Source organism: Numenius arquata, chromosome 8 (genome assembly GCF_964106895.1).
Source record: "Numenius arquata chromosome 8, bNumArq3.hap1.1, whole genome shotgun sequence".
Lineage (NCBI taxonomy): Eukaryota > Metazoa > Chordata > Aves > Charadriiformes > Scolopacidae > Numenius > Numenius arquata.
The window spans coordinates 32,526,362-32,552,683 of record NC_133583.1 but is presented as its reverse complement, the minus strand read 5'-3'; the positions used below and the strand labels follow the sequence as shown (position 1 = coordinate 32,552,683).

The following is a 26,322-nucleotide window of genomic DNA, read 5'->3' as shown; positions in this document are numbered from 1 at the left end:
TTGGAAGGAGGTTTGGACAGATCACCAGAGCAAGGTGGTTGCACTGGAGACATGTCTCCTGACTGACAACAAAAAGATGACCCAGAGCTACAAAATAGGTGCCTGTGCATCCTTTTGCAGACACAGCCATGGCTCCCAGCAAGGGTGGATGCACTGGGAGCACGCATTGCTGGAGCTGCTCTTGGGAAACTCATCCACCTCAGAGCACCAAGGCGCACCAGAGTCTCTGAGCAGGGTCTGAGCAGCCCTGGACCACCTTTAGGCCAATTGAGGTGGCTGGATAAAGCCAAGCAAGCTTCCAGGCATGCAAGGATGGCTTCTGTCTGCCTTTCCTAAGCCTTTCAGCGGCTCTAAATAACAGACACCACCTCTCCCTAACAGCCAGGCTTCACTAGTACGGACAGACACCACCACCACATTACTGCTAATAATAAATTCAACACTTAAAACACACCCTTCTGCTTTGGACTTCAGCATCTCACCTGTTAATTGCTTATTAACCCTCTAAACATGCCTTTTTTTTTTTTTTTTTTAATCTTCAGAGAGCCACCCATACCACGCAGCTCAACCCATTTCTGATTTATCTCCTGGTGCACATTAGGATTTCTTACAGCTCCTCAGGATGGACAGCACAGAGATGGGACTCGGGCTATGACAGACCTTTGTGCTGATACAGGGCGGCAGCTCCGTTATCTGTAGAACAATTTAAACCCTTTTCGAACACTTACAATATCCACGTCTGATGTGCTAATAATTATTCTTTATTTTTAGGCAAGGACCCAAACTAAAATTACATCTCACCATCCAAGTTATTTGAAAAAGCTGCCAGATTGGGCTATAAAAATCCCAATGAGCTCATGCTTTTCATCATATGTACCGGAGAAAAAAAGAAGAAGGAAAAAAAAAAAAGTGAAGGCGTTTTTATAGGTCACCCAGGCAAAGGGGTTAGTTTTACTTCTTCACAGGAAAGGGGGAAGAGACTTCAGGTGGAGAAAAGAGCGGAGAGGAGCTATTGGAAGAATGCAAATGAGAGAGGAGGCAGGATGGGAAATATATGCTAATCCCCAAAGTATAATTGAATAGTGAGCAATCACCGGCAGACAAAAACATGCTTTCTGGGGAAAAAAAAAAAATAAAAAAATTCCAATGCTTTGTGTTTGCAACCAGGATGATTATTTTATTTTATTTATTTACAGGCTGTGGAGCAAAGGGCGAGCTCCCGCTGGGCCAGCTGCACCTGCAGGCTCTTGGGCTGGCTGCCGGCGGAGAGATGCTCAGCCCCCGGGCGCCGCTCCAGCTCGCAGCAGCTGAGCAAGGCGCACGCCCTCGCCTCCAGCTGAAGACCTGCACCTATGGATTTCTTTTCCCAAGGGGGGAAACAAAAACAAACAAACAAACAAAAAAAAACAAAACCCCCAAAAAACCCCCAAACAAACAAAAAAAAGAGAATAATCACATTTTAAATGACTGTCCACTCTTTGGGACTTAGCAGAATAAAGCATGAGCGATGCTCGATGCCCCTGACACACAGAGGCCTTTTACTAGCACAGATCCAGCACTAAATCAGGGCACTATCACACACTACAGCATCCACTGTGCCTCCACTGCCCATGCCAGGGGCTGTGCATCGTACCCCCTCCCATCCCCATCATCCCACCAGGAGTGGCACCAACAGACCTGACGCCTCAGCCCTTGGGGACAGCACACACAGCTCGGGGCAAGCTGCAAAGGGCTTCACGCTGAAGACCCCAAGCAAAGGCTGAACACCCGAGTAGTCACTCTCAATTCATCCCCCCCACCCCAAACTGAGCATCGCTCGACCATTTCCATCAGGGACCACTGCAGGAGCACATGCAGACAAGCCGTCCTAGCAAAGGGCAGCTCCAGGGTGTAGTGGGTGGAGGGAGGGATCGTCTCAGACAGACTAATCTCAGCTCAAAATCTGGGGCAGAGAGGGTTCTGGCTGGCTGGCTGACACGCAAATTAATATTTATAATTAAGTGGAAAGGCCCCTGAAGGCTTGCACTGCCACCTGACTCTACGAGGGAGACTACTTCATAATTAATACACTGGTCAAACTGCTCACGGAAAGTAAGTTACCTGATGAATTTACCCCATTCTTGCCCTTTTCTGCAGGTGAATCAACCTCTCCTCTCTCTGCAGACAGCATCACAAGTAGCAGGATGGACTCTAGGCTCTTGGGTCCAAACCCCACTCACGGGCCAGCAGGATCAGGTCGCCCACGCTGAGGATGTCCCAGCAGAGTGCAGTGGTCCTTCTTTGGGGATGCCAAGGGACCAAGTCCAAGTCCTGCCCTTGGCACAGTTCAGAGCAACCTTAAAGCCTCCATCATCTTTGCTTTCTCTTTCTAGGTTTTGGGGCCGTGACACAAGTAGATTGCAAAACTGCTGATCCTGTCTTTCCTGGCAGCTTTGAGAGCCCTGAACTGGGCACCAATGACTCCCTGCAAGGTGTGATGAGGGTGAACACAAAAATCTGCCTTCACCAGCCTTCAGTCTGGGGGAAATGAAATGATCCCCCAAGGTCACCTCTTCCTAGAGAGAACCCCAGGATTTTGTGCATAGAAGGAGCATCCCCTCTGCACCCCACGAGCTGGCCAAACCCCACGCCTCCTTCCTGCCTCCGGCCCCGGCACTGTCACTCGATAGAGGCAGGATTTAGAAGGGCAAGAAGATGTTGGTCAAACTGTTTCCACAAATGGGACCTGATGGAAACCTAAAGTCATTGCCAAGAGGCTGGAGAGGTGGCCCCGCAAAGAGAAACACATCACAGGCATACAAGTACCATAGCAAGAGCTGTCTGAACTCATGCCAAAGGAGAATTCCAAGGTCCCAGGGATATTTACCCAAGCCAAGGTGATGCCACCTCCCCACACAAGGATGTGGTAGAAAATAACCCCCCTCCCCTTCCCTCAAGCCAGGCTTTTACCTCACAACCCCTCTCCTGGAGTGAGGTCCATGGCAGCACAAAGGAATGGCACATAGGGACTTTGCAGCTTGGCCCAAGGCTTTACCCCGGGGAGGACGAGGGCTTCACCCTGGTCCAGGAGCTCTGCAAGGGTGTTGGGGCTGTGGAAGGAGTCCCCGAGGACCACACAGGGCAGAGGGGTGCCTGGGAGGGGATGCAATGCCGATGCCCCCCGGGACGAGCAGCCACGTGGGAGGGACTGGCTCACTCCACAGTGCAGCAGCTGCAGGAAACCAGCCACCCGGGGAAGAGGAGCTGGGAAGGATGGGGCAAAGCATGTGAGCAGCCCCAGGGCTGGATCCTGCACCCAGAGAAGGCGGGGTGCCTGTCTCCCCCAAAGCCAGAGCCATGGGTCTCCCTGTTCAGGGGTCACCCCATGTCCTGCCACCACCCATACACCACAGCGCAAAGCCTTTTCCCTCACCTATCCCACCCCCTTGCCAGGCTGGGGAAACAGTGCTGCCCTTTGTGCGAGGTGCCGATGTCAGGCACGTCCCATCGCTGTGGCATATGGCACATGAATCATTCACAAAGCTGGGGAATTAATTATTCATTCAAACGAAAGACCAAACACTTTACTAATTGTCCTGGAAGGAAAGAGCTGGGAAGGGGGTGGGAGATGGGGCAGACATCAGGTTGGAGACCGGCACCATTCATGAAAAGAAAGGAAGAGGAAGAAAAAGCCTTGGCTGATGTGATCAAAGCATTGCTCCACTTTTGCACTTGAGGCTGTTTCTTTACTGGTTTACGCTATCGGACAACACTCCTTGCAATGGTACAGGCTCCAGCAGAATAATCCTGTTGGGATGCTGCACTTGTGCTCTGATTTAATGCTTTTTCTCCAAGCCTTGTATCCACTCCCCCGAACTTTCTTGCCTGGAGGTGCGCTATGCTCACTTGGTTAGGAAATTGCAGGTGTCAGTGCTGTGGCAAGAGCCTGTTCCCAGCCCTGGTGTGCACATGCACACATGTGCGCTCTCAAACTTGCATGGGGTGCCAGCATCCCAAACCACAAGGAGACGGAGCATATGAATATTCCTACACAGAGCTTCTGCCAGCGCCCATTCAAGGTCTCACCGCTCTCCATCTCTGGACCTCTGAGACCAAAAATACCACTTAAGACACATAGAACTTGCATTGTGCGAGGTGCACTAAATACCAGAAAGCAAAGCACCCTCATGTCAGCCATGGGGGATACCAGGGGAATTGCAAAAAGGGCACTGGGCACTTTCCAGGACAGTCATCCCAAAATCCAGGCAGCACCACAACCTGCAACAGCCTGCCCTCCTCGTCCCCATGCTCATGTTGCAACCCTGCAGCAAAGAGGAAAGCAGCCTCCTAGGAACCACTCTCTCCTGCTTCACCCCAGCCACAGCTGAAAAACAGGGCACAAGTGTGCGGAGGATTTCACCAGGAGGTCAGAGGGACAGGCTCGTGACTGCCGCTTGCCTTTGCAGGGAGAGGACTTGGGTTTTCAGGCCAGCCATCTGGGCTTGGAGTGCCAGGCTTTCCTCCGCTGGCACGGGGTGGTGTCCCTCCGGTTGGCTCCGAGTTTGCTAAAGGCATGGATCACTACCGGTGATCCTTCATTCCTGCCTTCCCTTGGCCAGGCTCCACCCCACAAAATCCCTTAATGAAAATCACTGTGCCCAAGGGCTTCACAAAAGGCATCCAGGTGTAGCGGCTGTTATTAAAACCTCCAAAAAACCCTGACACCAGCTCTTGCTTTTAGTGACCCCAGCGTATCTACCCTGGTTTTATAGCGGCTGCTTCCCCGGCTCCTGAGCAGCACAGCTTCACAAGGGCCTTTTGATTTCCATCTGGATTTTTTTCCCTGTTGTTAGAAGTGTTTCCCCACCCCTTCACCTCTCACATAACGTGTTATTGTATTACCACTGCAACTGCTATAAAAAAAGCCAGCGCAGTGCTATGATGCTCAGGCTTTGGAGTGTGTGAAGCACACACCCACCTGGATATTTTCAGAGGGAGTTTAACCCTTCTTTTTCCATGAGCTCCTTCATATACAATGTTGGACAAGGCAGGCTGGTGTAGGGTCCTCATTCTCTTTTCATTATGCTAACAGCACCCAGGGAGCACAGAGCTGATGCTCCAGTTGCTGATGGCTGAAGGTCCTTCAACCTCTCCTTCTTGAGACCACCAATTAAGAGGTCACCAAGGTCCCGCTGCCCCTTCTGACCATTTCTGAGCAGTTTTCCCCTTTTTGGTCCAGGATATGCAGCATCGAGCAAGTCACAAGTCCACCTTCAGCGCCCAGCCAGCTCTGGCTCGTGCATGGGCAAGGCGAGCATCCCCAAGCCCCAGGCGAAACACAAACACTCCCCTCCCCAGCTCTGCCTCAGAACCAATGAAGGTATTTTATGCACGTTTTCGGAGAAAAATATTTTTAGCTGGGGGAGAACAGGCTGTTTTTTTCAGGCAGCAATGATGATTTGGAAACCACAGGTTATAAACAGAGCAGGTTTACAAATGTGACTATTAGTTCCCCAGTGGAAGCTTTAGCATCAGGGAGTTTTACGTGGGTGTTGATTTCCACCGAGATGAAAAAATCTGGATTTATTGACATAAGAAGCAAACACCAGTTGAACCCAAGTCAGTGCCATCCATTCCTGCACAGGGTCCCAGGAGACCACTCACGGTAGCAGCCCCTCATTAGGCTAATTTACGCCAGGGAAACCACGCCCAGGAAATCCTGCAGCTCATGGAAGCCCAAACACCATGATGCCATCTCACCCAGTGGACACATGGCAAAAAAAAAAAAAAAAGGTCCAGAAAGGAAGAGTAATACCCTGTGTCACCTCAGAGGGACAAGGGACAACAAGTGTGATGCCTGGTCCCTCTAGGTCCATTAGGGATGGATCCTGGGGTGAGTTCTGCTCATGCGGATATCCTCTCTGGTCCACCCTCATGGGATGCATCAGCATCCCAAACTGGTCAGCAGATCCCAAGGTGAGCACTACCCTACACCTCTGATGCTCACAATGTCCCCCCCACCAGAGCCACTGCCTCTTGCTAAGTCGTGACGAGATCCCAATGACCATGAATTCTCCCAAGTTCAACAGTCTCCATCCATACTCTCACATATTAATCAAGCATAAATTTTTAGCCCTCAAAGATAATCCTGAACCTGCCGGTCACCCGCACACACCCTCCGTGCAGACTTCACCACCCGCCTCACGCAACCAACACAGCATGAACAGCCAAGTGCAAACCCTCTCCCGCAAGCTGTTTGCGAGTCATTTGCCAGCCAAGGATTATCTGCTGACGAAAATTGCCAATAATTCAGCTGATCAAACAGGCAAGAGTTTCTTGCAAGGGAGGCACAACCATGGCACTGAAGAACAGCAGCTTTGTCAGCACCACACGGCAAAAGCAAGAGCTGAGCAGCACAGAGGAGCCCATGACCTGGTCCAGCTGTTTCCCTGGGGACCCGATCATCCCCAAAACTACTCCAGGAAGAAGAACTGCAGGTTGCCTCCTCCACCCATCATACAAATAGAATTCACCCCAAAAGCCTAGCGAGCCCGTGCCAGCAGGTGCTGGGGCAAAGCTGGTGGGCACCCAGGCATTTCTTGAAGAGGGTTTCATCCTGCTGGAGCAAACATTAGGGTGCAAGGGGGTGACAGCGGTGAAGAAGACCCTGGAGGGCTGTGTCCTGTAACCGGCAGTGTCAGGGGGACCCGGGCACCTCCTGGCAGGGCGGCCGGCACGGCACTTACAGCCCTTCACGGACAATTGATTCCCTGGCACGGGGCCCGGTGCGGCGCGGCACTGAAAGGAGCTGGCGAGGCTTTTGCGAGTGAGTAATTGCCGAGCGCTGACTCAGCACCGACTTGGTTACAGTCAGCTCACCCAGAGCCACGGGGAGGGCAAGGAGAGGTCCCCAGCGAATTCCCCCTCCCAGCCCCGTGCTTCCCCTTGGCCCTGGCCCCAAAGGATGTCCAGGCCAGGAGATGGCCAATGGGCATTTCCCAGCCACCCGCCCGCTTTCTGCACATTCAGCCCAGCACTGCAGCTGCACAGTGAGGATGAGACATCCCCTCTTGTTGCAACCAGGGGTGACATGTGTCCTACGTTGTCCCCAGAGACGTGACTACCTTTGCCCAGCCCAGAAGCTGTGCCCCACTGCTCTCCCTGCAGCAGCAAGCCCACCTGGTCACAGAGTCCTCCCCTGAGAGTCGCTTTGCAGATGCAGAAGAGCCAGCGGCATCCTGTGCAATGGCTGCACTGCCCACAGGCAGCCTGTTTGCTGTCCACCGAGAAGCATCACCCCACCACCAGCACACTGAGACACCCTTCCTTCACACAGACAGAGATGGCCCCACTCCCCAGCAAGGCCATCCAGGTCCACATTGGACCAAGGCAGTCAAAACGTTCCCAGTAGTGTTCTCCTCAAGCCTTCTCTCAAGCACAGTCCCAACCCGCACCTCTCCACCATGGACAAGCAGCACCCATCACCACATCCCTGGCAGCACCAGGCTCAGCATCCTCCTTCCTCCTCCAAACACCCAAATGTGTGTCATGTCCCATGTGGTGCCACCACCCTGTAAGCCAAGAGACAGGACTATGCAGCAAGCAATTCAGGAGAGATTCTAGGTATCTTGCCTGGCTCCCGTGCCTCAGTTTCCCAGCCAGACCTGCAGCTGATCTCCACCCAGTAGAGCTCATTAAGTGCTTAGAGAACCACAGACACCATCTGTTTGTATGCATCAAACCAGCTCCTCTGAACATGGCATTTCCATTGGCATGCAAAAACCAGTGACCATAATCCAGGCACCCCTTTCTTGAGACTCCTTGGTGGCTGCAGGCACCCACCTGCCCTCCACACAGCAAGGGGCTAGCGGGTCACCATAGGAGGCTTCTGCTCAAGCCAACTGCTACCATTAGCTAGCACTAGTCCAAACATTTCTGTTCATTTCTATCTCGCCAGCACAGACCATCACACAGCAAGCAGGACTCAAACCTGGGCCACATCCCCAACAGGTGACACCACCAGTGACACACCAGCACCCATGAAGCTCCGTGCACTAGCACCCCCAGCACCGCGGCTGCGCACCGGGATGCTGAGTGAGCATCACCCAGGAACAAGGCCCCACCCAGATCTCATTCCCAAACCCCCAGGTCCAGACCAAGGCTGGAAAGTGCTTGGGAAGGCAAGAGGAGAAGAGATTTTCTCCCTCCCCATGTAGGGTTTGACCAAAACCTCTCCCAGACCACGTCCAGATGCTTTGCTTATCAGACCATGCTCCTACTTTGTCCTCACCTCACCCCAGGCCCAGATGCGTGACATATGCCTGGCCACCAGCCAAGGAAAGCTAGACATGATGCCTTCAGAGCCAGCTCTCCTCGCCTGATGGGGAACCTTGTCCCACCATCATCAGCCCCTAGCAAAGCCAACACAGGAGCTTCCAGTGCGGGGAACCATCCTCCACTCCCTCAGGATGATGAAACACCACCGACAACAGCAAACCAGGGCCTTGCCCCACGTCCTGGAGCTTATGTCCCCACTGGGACAAGCCCCCATGCCCCGCTGCCCGACCCCACCAAGGGCTTCACACAGCCTGACTCACCCGCTAAGGACCACAATGAAGTCCATGACGTTCCAGCCATTGCGCAGGTACGAACCCTTGTGGAAAACAAATCCCAGAGCCACAATCTTAATCCCAGCCTCGAAGCAGAAAATCCCGATGAAGTAGGGCTCCGTCTTCTCCTGCCAGAGGGGAATCAGTGACACAATCAGAGGGGGAGGACGGAGATGGAGAAAACACAGCACCAGCCATTTCACATTGACCCAACTGATATCCAATCCCACCTTCCCCAGCCACATCCTCCCCTTTGGGAGCTTTCCCTGTCATTCCTCAGCCAGCATTAACCTTGGAAACAAAAAGTTGGGGCTACAACCCACTCAAGTTGCCCAGTCCCCCTTCCCTACCCCACTTTTTAAGGGACTTAAACCTTCCTTAACCCTTTCCAGGGAGGAGGACTATGTGACAGCAACCCCAGGAAAGCAGGAGGGACTGATCCCAGAGGAAATGTCTTACCCTACCCCCTAAAACCAGCAGAAATTGGCTGGTAGGATGGGGTGGCTCCCCTCAGCTGGTGGCCCCGCTCACCCGCCGGAACCCCCAACAAAGGGTGGAGAGCGATGGATGCGGGGTACTTACTAATCTCCGTGACATGGGCGTCTTGTCATCCTCAGGGAGGTGCTGCTCGAGGGCGAGCACGATGCAGTTGGCAATGATGGTTGCCAGGATCATGTACTCGAAGGGAGTGGAGGGGAGTTAAGGAGCAGAGAAGAAGTGGATGATGTCCCCCAACCTGCCAGCCCGCCCCTGCCCACCTCTTGTTTCACCTGCTCATTACCCACCTCCACTGTTTTTGCCACAGGAAAATGCACACACAGAGCCTGGTTTTCACCTCCCGCTGCCCCCAGGCAGGAGGGTGAAACTTACCTAGTACTGTTATAAATGAGAGGAGTGACAAGAACTGAGAAGCCCCCAGGACCTTCCTCACTAGAGATCTGCTGAGCATCATCACCTCCTTCCCAAGGCAACGGGACATTTAACCATCGGCCTTTGCTCAGCTGTAAACTCTCTTAGGATAGCGATACTGCTTATGGTGGAAGCCTAGAAGACAGACACAACTATGAAGATGGACAACCAGGCTCTGACCAGGTTGGGCTTCATCTGGAAGAGTGCTTGGCATGGTCCCTGGCAGTGTCAGGGAGGCTCTCCCCAGCATGGCATCCTGGTGGCTGGGGTTGGCATGTCCCTGCACACTGTGGCCCAGCTGCTTGTCTTCTCTCTTCCATCACAAAGCAGCAGGAGATGGGGCTCAGGGAGGGGGGGGGTGGGGTGGGTGGGGTGTATCAGAGGCTACCAGCAGCCCCAGTCCTAAAGCAACCCCATGGAAGGGACCATCCGTATGCCCCAAGGAGGATGGGACATCCCTGGCAGGTCCTGGGATTCCAACCTGGATTAGCCCACCCTATGCCCTGCCTTGGCAAGGTGGATGTGCCCTGGGAACTGAGGGTCCCTTGCCAAGCAACCCGCAGGTGGCAGGATGAGCCCAGGCAGCGTTGGGAGCTGCAGAACACCAGGCTGAGCATTCGCAGCTCGAGACACTGATGGTGTCTGGGTCTGAACTCCAGTTCAGGCAGGGTTGAAACTCCCTACAGAGTCATCCCAGCTCAGCCACACTTCGGTGAGGCCCTGAGGGGTAGCAGCACCTTATCAACACAATCTGGTTGAACCTTACAAGTATCTGAAATCCTACAGCCACGTCTAGGGCTTACACACCCTTCTCCAGGAGCAACCCCACACCAGGACAAGTGGCAGCAGATGCTGGCATCTGAGGACCTGAGTGAGTCGGGGAGGGAGGCAGAGGAAAGGGCAGGCTGATGCCCAGGAAAGCACCCCAAACTCAGCTCCCTCCTGCCTTTTGATTCACAGGGTCTGCCAGGAGCAAGGTGGGGGTACAGAGTTCCCTCCTCTCACCTGGCCTACTGCCAAGCCCTGAAAACAAAGCACTTCCAAAAGACAGGACGGCCACATCTTTCCGACTTCCCATCCATCTTTACCACATCATTGCAATAAAAGCCTTATTGTGCTCAATAACAAAATGAGGTGAGACTCATCAGCAGGCAGCACACCCCCTTCTCTGCTCCCTCCTTGCCAAAAACCCACAGCTATATTACTGTCACCACCAGCATCAGCAGCCACCCTGGGAAGGGACTGCCACCTTCCCAAGGCTCGTGTCTATGGAAAGGGGATGTAACCCCACTTGAGATGGATTTGCCCATAAATCATCCATGTTCCTGCTGTCCCAAGCCAGCACAGGGACCAGCACTCTGGCTGAGCCTTTCCCTACCACACTGGGCTTCTCCAGACCCAGCGGTTTCAGGTTTGCACCACTCAGGGCAGGAGGTGCCAAACACCCATGCTATCAGCCCTGGGAAAAGGGATGATTTTCTCTTTTGCAACCTCTGCTTTTGGCCGACAAAGCCACTGGCAACAGCAAGATGCTTTAAACCAGTGGCTCTGAGCCCATGGGCAAGAGAAGACATCCTAGTGCTGGCCATGAGCATGGGTAAGTGGAAACCATGAATTAACACCAGTGGCACGCGGCAAGGTGAGAGCGGGACTGGGCATCAGAGTAGGTCCCCAGCGAGCTGGCCAGGAGAGCCAGCCAAGGAGAGCCTGCAGGAGCCGGGATGTATTTAGCCCAGTAGGGACAAGAGCCAAGGAAGATTCAGCCAAGGCATTTAAAAGGCCACTCAGTGAAATTAATGGTTGCTAAGTTAAAGGAAAACCAAGAGAGACCACTGCAGAGCTCACTGCTGTGGGCTCAGACCTCAGTGCCAGCTGGGCACGAGTCATGAGCAGCTCCCCATGCTTCGGGGAAAGCCAGACCCTGAAAGTTTTCATCTGAGGCTTCATACAAGTGAGGATTTCATTGCACGGCTCCTGCAAAAGCCACATACTTTCTCTGCTTCCCACCTCTGGCCACACACTTCAGCTAATACACAGGCTGCGACGCTTGGCCCGGAGCCATCGGCCTATTTGGGGTCTTTTGTTTCATTTTCTTGAAAGTCTGGGAGCAATTAGCACAGGCTTAAAAGAAAACAGTGCGTTAGCAGGGCGGTGCAGCCAGGTCCCCAGGCACTAGGCACATTTGCCTAGATGAGAAGTGTGGGAACAGTGCGTCGAGTCCTTCTGTCCGCCCCAGCATGGCTAACCCTGCCGAGCATCCCGCGCTCCTCCCCACCACGCCAAGCATTTAGCACTGCCTCCTCCCTCCTGAGGCCGCTAGTCCCACGGGGGAAACACCCAGGTAGGAAAATTCCCAAATTTTCCAAAGCTAGCAGTGTGGGAGCCCTGCCCAGCAGTGGCTGGTGGGGCTCAAGACACCCTCTAATGGCCCAGTTTGCCCCTGTATTTCCTTGCTGGCTCCAACATCTGGCTCAGCTGCACAAGGACAGTGCACATCTGTCACAGCCCCAGCACGGGACTGCATCCCTGCTACACCTCTGGCAAGCACATGGCATGTGGGTCAGCAGATATTAAGTCTAAGAAAAACAGGGCAATCACTACCCTAAGCAGTGACCTAAGCATGAGGTGACACTCCAAACCCCACTGGCCCAGTTTTCTTGGGACTCAAGCCTCGGTTATCACATCTGGAGCTAGGTGAGAGCTCCAAGGCATCAAGCATGTGGAAACAAGCCCCTGTAGCTCCAGCTGTGCCAGGTTTTGAGAGGCCAAGGGAAAGAAAACCCTCCCCAAAATCTGGCTGAACTGGGGGAAATTTTATCCACACGTTTGACTTCTTCCAAGCAAGTATCCTCCCAGCTCAAGGCTGAAGCCCACTGGACATACTCTGTTACTCGTTTCCTCTCTCATTAGATGTCTAATTACACAACCTTCCAGCCACCCAACACACAGAGTAGCACTTGCCTCCCTCCAAGCCCAGTAATGAAAGCCCATCTCCCTCCAGTCTTCTCCTCCTCCTTCGTCTGGCTTCTCCTGGAGGATCATTAGGGAGCTGATAAAAATAGGTTTTCTTATTGATTTATCTCCTTTACCCAATGCTCTCTCCCCTGCACCGTTGACTTGTTTCCTTAGCAACTCGGCCGATCCCAGAGCACGCCACACCTGCAGCTCCACACTTCTGTCCCGGTGCATTTGAGGTGGGGAAGGTGCCCCCAGGCCATGCAGACACCCCCTCCAGACCCATGCCCCAGCCCACCCAGAGTAGGCACTGCAGGCTAATCCCATGCCTGGAGCTGGGGCTCCTTGGCTGGTCTGGCAGAAGCAGGCAAGGGAGCACCAGGGAGATGTCCAGCCACTGGTGATTCCACCAGTGTCCAGCTCTGACTCCCCTCTTCACCTCACTCCCTCCCCAAATGGGAGGCAAAACCGGCCCAACCCAGAACATCTATATTGCTACGGCAGGCAGTCTGCCCAGCTCTCAGCCCTGAAGATGGATTTATGGTGCTGATGGTATAATGATGCAACCTCCCCAAGAGGCTGTGTGCAAGACAAATCCCTCCCCGGATGTGGGCAAGGGTCAGGAGCTGTGGGGAGCCCACCTCCATCTTTCCATTTTGGTGACTGTGCCTTCTCGCTGCCGCTGGGCAGGCAGGTAGGCAAGAGGCAGAAGCGCCAGAGGACTGAGGCCACTTGGGCATCTCCAAAAGGGCTCTTGAAGAAGCCTGCCTCAGAGGGGAAGCCCACCTCAGAGGGCCAACGAGAAGACCAGGAATGATTTAACCCCTTTCCCTGTCTGTATCACACAGCCCAGCTCCAACATCTCCTGGAAACTTAAGTCTCCATTTCCCACCACTCCCCAGGCTTCCCTCAGGACCTACTGCACTGAGGAGCTTTCCCTGCTTGCCAGGAGTCAATGAGAGGGAGTTTCAGCTCCTACATCTGTGGGCTTCGTCTTGCTGGTCCCACTCTACCATTACTGCCTGCCCCCACACAGACCTTCCTACACCCCTTTCACCCAAAGCACGACAGGAACAAAGATACACCTTCTCAACATCCAGTCCCTAGGATGCCCCAACCCTCCTGGCTCCATACCCCAGCAGGAAAGTGAGTACCTCCTCTCCAAGGCTGCTTTCCAAGAGAAACCCAAAATGCCATATGGAGTGAAGACCAAATGGGGCAAAGTCCTACTTCAACTCTGGGGTTCCCCAGCCCTACAGCACCTCCCTGGCTTGTCCCCTATGAGGGATCTTCCCCCAGTACATAAGGCTATCAAACAGCTGTAGAGCCACAGCCCCTCATAGCTGTCCCCATCCCTGCACTCCACCACCCAGAGCTCCCAGGCCATCCATGCTTTGCTGGGGTTGACAGAAATTGATGTCCAGAGGGACAAGGTGCCAACAAATCCCCAAATGCCACGCTTGGGATGTGAGCCAGCTCCTGCGTGCCCGTTGTGCACAGCAAAACAGGCTCAGGAGAGCGAGCGTGGGCTCCGAGCTGTGCTTGTATCTCTGCGCAGCTCACAGGGAGCACCCAGGCGAGGTGCTCAGCCTGCCTGAATCTCACTCACTACACGGAGACCTGCCTCAACTGGGGACACTCCGCTTGCTATCTGCAGCCATAGGTATTGTTGCTTTTGACTCTAAAATGTGGCAGTCTGGTCTCTGTCAGGGGCTCAACCAAAGGCAGTATCAGCCAGGAGGGGGTCGGGGCAGAGCTGCCCACGCTGCTGCTACTCCCATAGGGATACAGGGTGCCTGCCTTCCACGTGCAAACAGCTCCATGGAGAAGCGCCTCCTTCTCCCCCACCTCACCCTGCACTTAAAAACTGAAAATCAAACATCTCTCTCCATTTTTTTTTTTTTTTTTAAACAAAAAGGAACCACATCATGTGATTTTCCTGCCTTAACATCAGTTTTTTAACTTTGGTTGCCACAGCAACAGGATGCAACTTGGCGTCACCATGACAACAGCTGCCTCTGTTTAAATTCACCATCTGACAGGCAGCCTTGCTCTCTCCGGCTGTCAAAAAGATGGACCTGCCATTACACCTACTCGCCCCTCCCCAAAAAAAACATTTTTAAAATCTGATGAATGGAAGGGCACAGAAAACAGCCTTGGAGGAGAAAAAAAAAAAAAAAAAAGATATGTTCTTGGGTAGTGGAAGGAGGGAGGTGCTCAAGAACAGCACGACATGGTGCAGCTCTTCCTGCAAGGAGGCGAGACCTGCCAAAAACTTGGTTGGGCAAAAGCGAAGGTGCAGAAGATGCTTGCTTAGATGTGGCATAACACTACCAGGGTCCCCAAGGGGCAGTGCCCACGTAGCATCAGAGACGTCTGGGTAAAATGGGAGCGATCACGAGCAAAATGGTTCAAGCACACATGGGTGTATATCCCATGGAGCAAAATCCTTGTGTGTCTTGGACCAGAGATACGTACCAGGGCTTTGCAGACACCCTGGCTGCTCTTGGCCAGCCCAACACCAGATCTGGTCCTCAAAAGGGCTGAGATAAGAGAAAGCCCTTGCTGCAGGGAACAGAAAGGTCCCCAAAGGACTGATGGACATCCCTCTCCCCTGCCAAACCAGGAGGACAGGTACAACGGCTGCTGTGCACCTATAGCCAGAGGCTGTCCTTGGGGACACAGCCAGAGCTACACAATGTCATCTGGCCTTTCTGGAGCGGGAGAGGGATCTTATCCAGGTCAAATGTGATTAAGCAGACGAAGAACTGAGCAGATATAGATGAGTTGCAGCCCATCTCATGTGCTAACTGAATTGCAGCTTTCCAGGCAGCCAAACAAATGAAATCAGGGCTAAAGGCCTGGCCATCAGCAGAAGGAGAACAGGCAGGACAAGGCTTTGTTTCCGAAGGAGGAGTAGATGTTCCTACAGCCATACCAGCATCTGCCTCACATTTTGAGCAGGACCAGTAAAAAGAGCAGCTGCAGCAAAGGTAAAGCACTGGGCTTTCCAGCAAGGAACTCAGCAAAGACTCGTCTTTCCACAAAGCTGCATCCCAATCCCAGTTGCTCATATTTCTCCTCCTTCCCCTCCATGCATCATCCCTATTTACACTGGGAAGCCAAACTGCAGAGGCTGCTGGTTATAATTATACAGTTACCCAGCAGATATACAGGCCTGAATCACCAGTTATTTTTAGCCCTATTACCTAGTCAACTGAAGCTGGATGAAGAGCCTCCACTCCTCCCTGCACTCCACCCCAGCCCCCTTGGCTTTCCTTGGTGCCATGCGCACTCCGACTCGCAGCGCCAGGAACCAGACCATCTCCCTCCCGAGGCCAGCAGCCCTCACTGACTGTGGCCAAAATTCAATGCTCACCTCTCCAAACCACCCTTGCCCAGGAGTGATGCCATGGGCGCCAGGCCAGGCAGCTGAGATGCTCGCATGTTTTCCCTGGCCCTACTGAAAGGCAGTGGCTGCATGTGCCAGGCTACAATTACAAGGATGGGAACAACCTGCCTGGCTAAAGTCACCAAACTCATCACCAAAACACTTTGACCATCCCCAAGCCCTCCAGAGCTCAAGCAGAGCAGAGGAGCTCTGGGGTGGATGAATTTCCTGGAAAGAGATGGCAGCTAGGCAGGCGATAGCCAGGGATGCTCAGCTCCCGCACCTGGAGCATGCCTGTTCCCAGCACTCACATACGTCACTTCTGGAAAAAAAATATAAAATAAGCCCATCTCCCTCATCCATTGTCAATTCCAAGAAAAAATAATGTTGGGGAGTTTTTACCGCGCAGTGGTGAAGCTCCAGTCTCTAGGAAACAGCGGCTGCCTAGAGATGAGACATCACACCGCACCAGCACGGGACCCCAGCCCACGCCGGGAGCGCTGGGCCAGCAGCAGCACCCCAGATCCTTCTTGCTTTAAATGAAAGCTGAAGGGGTGAGGGCCATCCCATACCACACTGAAAAAAGCACATGAATAATGTGGCATATTCTGGAAAAGCAGGCAGGCTGGTCTGGCCGCTGCCCTGCAGGGCTCTGAGCTGAGCTGCCGCGTTCCCATCCTTGCTACCACACCAATGCTCCTGCAGCCGCCCACCCAGCGGACACTGCCAGCAGAGGCAGATTTAGGGATACCATGGGGAGCACAGCCTCCTCGAGCTGTCCCTTCACCCCCAGCTGACCCCCCAACGCTGGGGGCTTTGTGGCTCCCCAGCTCCTGCCTGGCAGAAGCTCAACCTGACGTGTCGGAGCTGCAATGGGACTATTTTCCCAATGATGCTGAGCAGGGTGAGTGAGCTGTCCTGCATCCCTGTGCCTCGCTGGAGGGTTTCCTTAAGGTACCTGTTGCACCAGACCAAGGCATTGCTGCTTGGCACACGGACAAGCTCTCCTGCGCCCGCCGGAGGAGCCGGCAAGTTAACCAACAAGTTGCAGGGAGAGAAAGCAGCAGCGGCAAGAGCTGCATGTAATCACCACTGCAGAAAACGGCACAGGGAGGGTCCTAAAGCCAAAGCGTGCCCACACTCAAGTTTTCAGGTTCAGGTCCTTGGCAGGGTTAAAGCCCAGGAGGGGTCTCAGAGGGCAGGGTGCCGAACCCAGGCTGATGGGGAGCTGCATGCTGAGGTGCTGGGCACTGACCAGGGAGCCTGGGGGCATCCGCAGGGAGGGTGGGAGGGGAGAGAAGCGCATGGGGGTGAATGAAAGGATGGAGGAGCAGGGGAAGGAGTGGGGGGATCTGCATCCCCCACCTAGCCCTAGGAGTAGGGTCCCTGGGATAAACCTCAGTCCCCTGCGCCAGCCCCCCAAGGGGCCATGGGGCACAGCCAGAGGTTTTCAGCATTTCCCCTCTGCTGCAGGGAGGGGGCAACCAGTTCCCAGAGCGACACAGGCCAGGGGCTGTAGGGTGAGGGTGGCTGTGCCCCTGCCAGATGTGATCAGCAGCAAAAGGGGGCACAGCAGGCAAGCGCAGGAGGAGACAAAGCCACCATTCAGCAGGGACTGGAGATTTGTGAGCTTCCAGAGGTCCATCCTCAACAGGATGGGCAGCTCTAGGCAGGGTGGGGAGGCAAAACTACAGCAAGACATTGAGACATATAGGAAAGGCCATGACCCTGCCCCAGCCACACACACAAACAGATCACCCTAAAGCATGCAGGGTTTAACCAGGATCAGAGCCCCTCTCCTGGCCAGCATAGGGGGCATCCAAATCCAAGCCTAAGGAGGGTCTGGGGGGCTCCCCACAGGAAGAGAGGGCTCAGCTCCGCACCAGGCACCGAGCAGAGCACAGGAGGGGAAGCAGCAACAGGGTGAGGAGAGCATCCCTTGGGGACCTGGGAACAGAGCACCCCTCTCCACATGCTGAAGAAGAGCGAAAGGCAGGTCCTTACCTGCCAGCTAATGCCACATGCACGTGTCCTGAGTGGCCACCAAGGCAAATCCAGGGAGCAAGGTGGGGGCTCGCAGGGGGTGCAGAAAGGATATGGCCAGTCGATGAGCTTCTTGGCGTATTTCCTTACTATGTTCTCTTCCCCAAAGAGGAAGAGCGATCTGTTGACGGTGAAGCAGTTCTGTCGGACAGGGATAGGGTTGTACAGAGCCATAGTCCGGGCTCTCTGTGCTTTGGTTTGCTTGAAGCCTCCCGGGGTCCCTCCAGCAGGGGCAGGAGGTCCTTGCCGGCTCCTGTTCTGGTCGGAGCCCCCATCTCCAGAGCCCAGCCTGCCGGCCACCGCCTCCCCAAAACGAGCCATCCTGGAAGAAAACACACAGGTGAGCCGAAGCAGCACCACCGAGGCGGGGGGGGGGGTGGGGGGGTAGAGGGAAGGGGGTTGCGGGGCGCAGTCCCAACCACAGCCCCCTCCTCCTCTCCGGGTGATGCTCAGCTCCGTCTCTCCTGCATCCCTCCGGGGGAGCGGGGACCCGCGTGGAGAGAGATGACAACGCGCGACACCGGCTCAGTGGCACGGCATGGTGGGCATCTGGCTGCCTCTCCTCCCCCCCGAACAGCCACACGGGCAGCGGGGAGGACAGGGACCTGTCCTGCGTGCTCGGCAGAGGCCGCAGCAGCTCAGTTCCTAAGCACCTTCCGCCACCGAGCAAGGGGTTAAACCCAGCCACATCCTTCCCAGCGCTCTGCCTGCAAGCCCAAACCAGACCCTTTTAACCCCCCCCTCCAACAAGGCGAGCCCGGGGGACTGTCTGCCGGCAGAGATCAGGCAGGGAAAAGGCTGGGATCCAAGTCCTTCCATCCGCCCCGTCGTAAAGGAAGACGCAATTTGGTACAGCACCCAGCGCAGCGGAGGGGCGGCCAGGGGAACAGGTTGCAGCGTGGTCCAGCCTAGTTGGAGCCAAGTGTCCAACTCCCTCCTCCCGGCTCCATCTTCAGCAGCCCGCAGGAGCCCGGCCACCCATCCGCTGGCTCCCCGGGGCAGCGGGCGGGGATGGCGGGCAGAGCCCCCAGGCAGGCACCGGCGGCGGCAGGGATGCTCAGCCCCTTCGCTGCCAGGGCAGGAGCATGCAAAGGCGATGCCGGCTTCCCGCAGGATCCGGGGCCAGGGAATTAAAGGCTGCCGGCGCCTCTGCAGCTCGGGGACAGCTTGCTTTAATGAAGTCAGTGGCAACACAGGCGCACAGAAGCGCGCACACACGCACGCACGCCCGGCTCGCTCCCTCGCTCCATCCAGTGCATTCTTTTGGCAAGCACGGGAGCTGCCGCAAAGGAAAGTCAGAGGCGAGGGGAGGGTCTGAAGGGAACAAAGGCAATGGGGGAGGCCCCCACCCTGCAAGAAGCTCCCCACCTTGCAAGGAGCCCTCACCGCCACCACCCCCTGCCCCGGCTGCAGAGGGCTTTCCAGCACATGGGTGTTCCTAGGTGAGTGGCTAAATTGGGGGGCAATAGGGGAAAAAGGAGGGGGGGGGGGTGTCTGCCTCCCCCCTGCCTGCAGGGGTGGCAAGAGGCTCACCCCATTTCAGCCTGCACCGAGCATCTCTCCAGCCACATACACCCATCCTTGGGAAACTTCAGGGCTCCCGGTTCCCCGCCGGAGCCGCCCTGATGCCAGCGGCTGCCCGGGGAGAGCCCTCCTGCTCACTCGCATACAGATCAGCCTCCTTAGCATCCCTCGCCTCCGTATTCTCTTTTTGATGCTTGATGTTGGCCAGAAGAAGCAGCAGATCATTAAAGAGGTGTAAACAACCCAGTCTGGATATGTCCCTGCAGCAGCTGCCACGGGGGAAGGGAGAGTGGGGGGTGGCTCTGGAGCCAGTCTGGCATTGACCCTGCTCCCCCCAGCCATCCCACGGGCAGAGAACCAAGGACTTGGCCGTGGAGACGAGGGCAAGTGCCAAGGTCACCCAGAGATGCTCAGGGTCCCTTGGGCTCTGGTGTGGGTATTGCCTGCCCACCCGACTTTGGGAGAACCCACCCTGCCCTCTTGCACACACAGGGGACATGCAGTGCCCCGGGGACATCCCCAATGTCCTCCCTACCCAACAGGCAGGGCACCAGCCTCACCACTCGGCACACCCTGCGAGCTGTTCACACATAGGATCCCCCACCCTCCCCTTTCAACCCTGCATCCAAAGGGCTCCCCAGGGTCTTTGGCACTCATTACCTGGCCTTCCGGCAGGAAGAGCACCCACAGCTCCAGTCTGTGTCATGAGACACCCTACATCCCCACAGTGCTCTTCCCCTGTCCACCTCACCACCAGTAACCAGCTCTGTAAACAGCAGCTGCTGCCCTGTCCCCCACACCTGCTGTGCAGCCGCCAGGAACACTTGGGGCAGCTCAAAAAAAAAAAAAAATTAACAAAAATAGTCAAGCCCTTAATCACATAAATCATTAACTCATTTGGGCAAGGGTTGCTCCCTCAGTGTAGCCTGGCAGCACCTCACCACAGTCTTTCCCACCCTGCAGGCACTACTGTAACCAAACAGCCATGGAGCTCACTTTTTGGCCCAGGCTCTGCTGGGTGCATTGCCGGGAGCCCTTGGGATGGCTGGGTGAGGAAGAGGATGGATTAGGCCCTCCTCAGCAAGATAACAGAGGAGTGTTTGCAAAAGAGGTTGAAGGATCATTCCCCCCCTCGGCCAGACACCGAGAGCCCACCGGCTCACCACAATGCCCATATTCTGTGCATCCCCACTTGACTTTCCTACTCCAATTAGCCTTTAAACAGAGGTGGGTGTAACTGGGGGGGTTTCAGCAAGCCCCCCAGCTCTGCCACCACCACACTGCAGCATGGAATGGAGCAAGGGTGGGCAGATCCCTCCCAAAATGCTTCCCAGGCCACCAGCTGGCCCCAGCACAAGCCAGAGTGACCCTGGGCTTTCATTCTGCTAACAACAGGCAGCAAGGAGGCCACGCCAGCTACCAACTAATTACAGTCCCTTCGATTCATTCCAGGCAAGATGCTGCCCTAAATGAATCAATTATGATTTGCGGCTCATCCCCTTTGCCTCTTCCTCCTCTCCACCACCACAGCACCAAGAGCGATGTCATTCTTCCCACCTTTCAACCCTTTAAGCCACTGTTAATTAAGCCCAAGTCTGGGCCGATTGCCAGTGGCAGATCCTCAGCCCTGCAGAGCTCCTGCCTCAGCCCCCCAAGCCCTCTCCCACCCCTCTGAGCCTGCAGACAAGCCTCCACCCAGCCTAAACCGTCAGGCTCTGGCTGGTACTCCGAGGCCAAGGAGGATGGGGAAGGCTGAACCCAGCACTCTCCCCTGCATCTCCTGCCTGGCTCAGAAGCACCACGTCTGCCTCACCGCTCAACACATGGGGCTGAGGAGGAGGAAGGCAGTGTTTCTCCTGCCCCCTTGAAGCAGGGATGCAAGCCTTACCTGGACACCTCTGCTGGGGTAGCAGGCTATCCCCCGCACCCAGGGGTTCGCTCTCGGCTCTACTCTATATTTGCTGCTGCAGAGCAGAGCGCAGGATGACCCCGCTGGGAGCCTCTCTCCTGCTCAGACAGTGCTAAAGGATGGGATATTTATGAGAAAGCAGCTCCTTAAGAGAAGATTGAAAGAAAAAAAAAAAAAAAAAAAGAAAAAAAAGTCCCTGGCTATGCCAAGAGATGCAGGCTCAGTTTCCCAGGATGTTTATTGCCGTTCTCGTCTTGACCCTCACCCCAGCACGCTGGGATTGGTGAGTCAGGGAGAAGCATGCCTGATGCCCGCATGATTCAACCTGGCACAGAGATTCAGAGCCAGCTATGTGGGGTTGGGTGGCGGGTTTTTTTTGTGAATGAAGGAAGTCCAAGAAGACAGGGCAACAGCAGGTGCCGGGACAGGAAGGTGCTTGGGATGCGCTGGGTTTTACAGAGACAGGCTAACTCCCCTCCTCACACTGATGTTGCCATCCAAGCCTCCTCCTTGCTTTTTTATCCCCCACCTCTCCCAGCCATGCTACTACCCCTGTACGGTGGGGCACCACCGGAGACACTGGGCTACCCCTTCCCAGGGGAGGACCAAGTCCTCCCCATCACCTCCAGCACCACCTCCGCCGCAAGGTGCTCCCGGGCTGCCGCCGCTCCGGCATTGCCATCTAGCGGCCACTGCCCCCTCCCTGCAGCAGCACCCCACTCCCCCCCGCCTCATCCCAGCCGACGGCAGTCGGGGGGAACCGAGCCGAGCCCCCCCGCCTTTGCCTGCCCTTCCCGTGGGGTGCTTTGAAGCAGATGCACAGAGCCCCCCCGGCGCAGTTATTGCTCTCCTGTCACTGGAGCAGCCTCCGGCTCACCCCGGGCAACCCAAAATCTCCCACCTATGTATTGCTGGGTACAGGCAATATTGTTAAAAGCATCCTCTGCCGAGCCCCGGGTTGCTCAGGGAGCCGAAGGCTGCTCCTCTTCTAGGGGACAGCATCACGCAGGGGACAGATCCCTAACGCAGCCAAGGCACGGTCTGGAAAGTGGGGACAGGCTCCCCTTTGGTGACTGATATTCCCAGGAGATCTGATGGGCTGTACTCATCTCAGAAAGTGGTTTTTGACATCCTGATTTGATTTTATTTTTTAAATAAGGCTTTAGTTATGCTTAGAGAAAAAAAAAAAAAAAAACAAAACACAACAAAAACCTAGTATCAAATGAGAATCATCTACAGTGCTCTGGCCAAATTTCAAATCGGGACTGGGTAGCTGTGAGTCAGAAACATGTTTATAACTATGCAGAAATGGAAGGTTTTTTTCAAGGAACAAATTCATTACCTGCTGGATTAGGAAGAGATGTTTTCCCCATTTGCCAAGCCAAGCACCTCTTCAGCAGGGAGGCAGAATCCCTGTGCTGGTGCACCTCACCCATGGACACCTGGGATGCGGGTGGAGAAGGTCCAAGCAGCTCCAGAACGGCATCTCCAGAGGAGGGTACCACACCAATTTCTGCCTGATGTTCATCTACACAGACCTTAGCAGCCGTGGTATGGGCCAAGACAGCCCCGTTGGCATCTCTCCTGCCAACAAAACCCCAGGCCAGGCCCAACAGCCTCAGCTACACTGCAGAGACTCTGCACTGCCTTGCAGCAAGGCAACTCTCACTTAAGCTAGGGCAAGTGTTTCTTCTCTGCCGTCTGCTCACTTTTTTTGGTAGCAGCCTTGCCCAACTTGGTGCTCCCCACACCTGCTCGCCCTAAGCTGCCTACCTTGCCCGGACATGCCTTCCTCAGCACTGAAAAATAGAGAGGAGTAACATCATCTTCCAAAACTGCCTGGACGCATCCCCAACACAGATCTGAAGGGCTGATTTCTCAGGGTCAGCACCATAATTTATTCACCAAGAAATCTGACGGCTGGAAGACTCGAGAAAGACAACAAATTTCACACCGAGCTATAAACTATCCATCCACATTTAAGCAACTACCATTACTCCATCAAACTCCTCCCCGTCACTCAGTTGAAGCAACCACACCATAGCATGTCACGTAGCAGCAGTGGCAGAAAAACTTTAAACTGCTTTAAGCTGAAAGCGTTATTTGCTGCACACCGCCATAAAACATACCCGTATTCACAAACACTGCCGGTTTTAATTACAAAGACCCATGAGTCCAACATCCAGTCTTGGCATCTTTAAAATCAATGGGATAGCAATCTTATAAAGCTCTCTTTCCTGGGATGGAGGAATAACTCTTTGGGAATGGGGATTTTGGTCACCGTATCACCCCCTCAACAAGCTCTCGCAAACAGGAGCACAGGCGATGGAGGCGCAGAAGGAGCAGTGCCATAGCAGCTCTCACCCAGCCTTCAGCCCTGCAGCCCCTTCCCAAGGCACAAAATGACACAAGACACACCTTGCGTTCCCACCCCGGAGTTCCCTTTTCCTAACCCCTCTGCAAGTGTTTGCCTAAGAGAATCCAGCTCAGAGCATCTTTGGCCTCATATTTTAAAATGCCAGCCAGTTCTCAGCTGCCAAGCAAAATGCCACACAGACATGAGTGTAGCTCCCAGCAGGTCCCACTCCAGGTTCCCAAACCCACAATGTCCCACCACACTCTAACAGGGCCCACCAGTCCCCAGTTTCTCTAGGGGTGAGATGCCAGAGTTGATTACATGCATTAGCCACATTTTTTTTCAGGGAGCTCTGGGCAGAGCCTGGAGGAAAACCTGTGAGCCTCCTCCATCCCTTTTCCTCCTCCCCTCACTGCACACATGCGGATGCTCCCCAGTGGCTGATCTGTTGTGACATCCATCTGTGCAAGCAACGGAGAGACAGGCTTAAAGGTGTCTCCACAAGTCAAGTGGGATGTCAGAACAGGGATCAGGTGCTGTGTATAATCTGTTTCTCATGCTCTCCCCAAGTGCTCTTCAGCACAAGCCAGACATGCCAAGATGCCGGTGCCACAGCTCAGCACAAGGTCCTGCTCAGGTGGCCTGAGCCCTGGGGCTCACCACCGCCCACGGTATCCTGGGATCACAAGCACCCCAAGCTAAACTCCTCACATACTTCTTGAAGCCACCAAAAGCACCCAAATGCACCACAGAGCCTTGAAGTTGGATGTTCCCCCACACTGCATCGCTATGGGATTGGAGCACCTCTTATATCAGAGCTACCGATAAAATAAAAGGATGCTGCATCTTGAATCAAGGGGGGATTCAGCAACCAAATGATCGCAAGCTGAGAGCTGGGAGAGGTTTAAAGGACAGCCAAGAAACCTCCAGTCCTGTGTATTTATGGGGATGCAGCAGGGCTATGCAGTGCCTGCACCTACCCACCTCTCCATGGGCTGCTCCGGTCTTCGTACTTTCCAAAAAGACAAAAGCCAAAAGCCACCTTTGCAGCTGCATATACCACTGAACAAGCACAAGAGGATTGCTGGCAGCTCCAGCAGGTGAGACTGTCCCCCCCAAACCATCGCATCCAAGGGACAGCATCACTTTTCCCCAGTGCTGGCCATAGCGATGCCATGCAGGAGGGAAGCATCCCCTGGCCTGCCTCTGCCCACTGTCCTATTTCCTACCGAAATACCCCATGCTGAACGTTTCCACCAACCGCGGTGCTCCTTGGGCTAACTGCCTTAGGCTGGGAGGCTTCATGGCTCAGCTGAAGAGGCCTGAAATAATCACCCATTAATAAATTGCCTGGAGTGCCCTGCTGCTTTATTTAGCCTTGCGAGTCGGGCTCTAATTAGCGTTCGCAGCCGCATCCCGGCTGCTCCGGGCAGGCGCACAGAAATCCCACCTCCTGGAGAACAGCTATCTCTCTGCCTCTGCTTTTCCATCAGATTAAAGTGAATTTCCATCCCCGCTTCCAACCCCCAAATCCCTCTGCACAACCTCTCTCCTTGGCCGAGCTGTGGAGCATCCCAGCCCTGCACTAACTGAGCTGGCAGCAGGTGAGATATAACCTCTCCATCCTTCTCCATCTCAGATGGGTCCAGTTTTGGGCAATGCACTTCCAGAGGGGCTGACTCAAGAGGATCCAATGGAAAAAAAATTAGGGAGACTGGATATTTGAGAATGACCGTGCTGAAAGGATTGGGATTGGGTGGCATGGATAAGAGGAGATCAAGGACAGGAGGAAGGGAGGGGGCACAGACTGCGGGGATATCGCCCTTCTTGCCACCAAAGCCCTGCAAGTGCTGGGCTCGAGGGAGCAGATCCTGCCACAGCCAAACACCGCGCTGCCAAGCTTTATATGTGCGTGGGAACAAGGAGGCTGAGCTCAGAAAAAGACACCCCTAGGGCCAGCCTTAGACAGTCAACAGGAGAAAGCTTATTTCTAGCCTGCCAAAGAGTTGGAGATGGATTTTTAAAAGCATTTTTCAACCTCTGCACTACCTGAAGCAGAAGAAATCCCTCACTTTCTCCATCAGCATCCTCATGACCCCTCCGGCACAGCAGCGTTAGCTTCTGCCAAAGCCAGCAGGAGATTTTCTCCTCCTTAGATCTTCTCTGCACCCCCACAAAAGGCAGGTCCATGCCCAAGGACCATCCTGTGCTTTCTCTGATCCTCTGCCTGCCCTGCAAGGCTCAAGTAAGACAAACACTGCAACCATGGTACCAGCGAGCAGGATGATGGAGGAGCCTCCTGCCTTTGGGCTGCAAATGTCCCCGGCAATCAAAAGAAACTTGGACCAGAAACCCACCATCTCCACTCCCCAGTCTCATGACGCCAAACTCACAGGCTCAGCTTTCTCAGAAGCAACCTGCTAGAAAATAGGGTGCCTTCAAAAAAATTACATTGTCAGGACAAGAGCCAGGAGAAGATGGAGCTGTTGAAAAATTTTTCCAGCAAGTCTGAACTTACACTGAGCAGCTGATGCTCAAGACAGCCAGAGAAGCCCCATCCCTGGCATGCAGCCAGGAAGGAGATGCTGCTTCCATCTTCCAAACCTGTGAAAGAGAAAAGGCCAAAGAGCAAAACCTCTCTCCGAAA

The 26,322-nt window shown here is 54.6% G+C and overlaps 1 protein-coding gene across 1 annotated transcript in view; it reads right to left on the bottom strand.

Annotated features, from left to right (window-relative positions):
• Positions 1 to 18,207, bottom strand: part of CACNA1E (calcium voltage-gated channel subunit alpha1 E) — a 95,657-nt gene extending 77,450 nt beyond the window's left edge. Inside the window, exons 1-3 of the mRNA XM_074151770.1 lie at positions 17,942 to 18,207; positions 9,171 to 9,276; positions 8,577 to 8,716 (exon numbers count right to left, since the gene is read on the bottom strand). Of these exons, the coding sequence (XP_074007871.1) occupies positions 8,577 to 8,716; positions 9,171 to 9,276; positions 17,942 to 18,207 (512 nt within the window). The remainder of the gene's footprint in view (positions 1 to 8,576; positions 8,717 to 9,170; positions 9,277 to 17,941) is intronic.
• Positions 18,208 to 26,322: the final 8,115 nt, after the last annotated feature.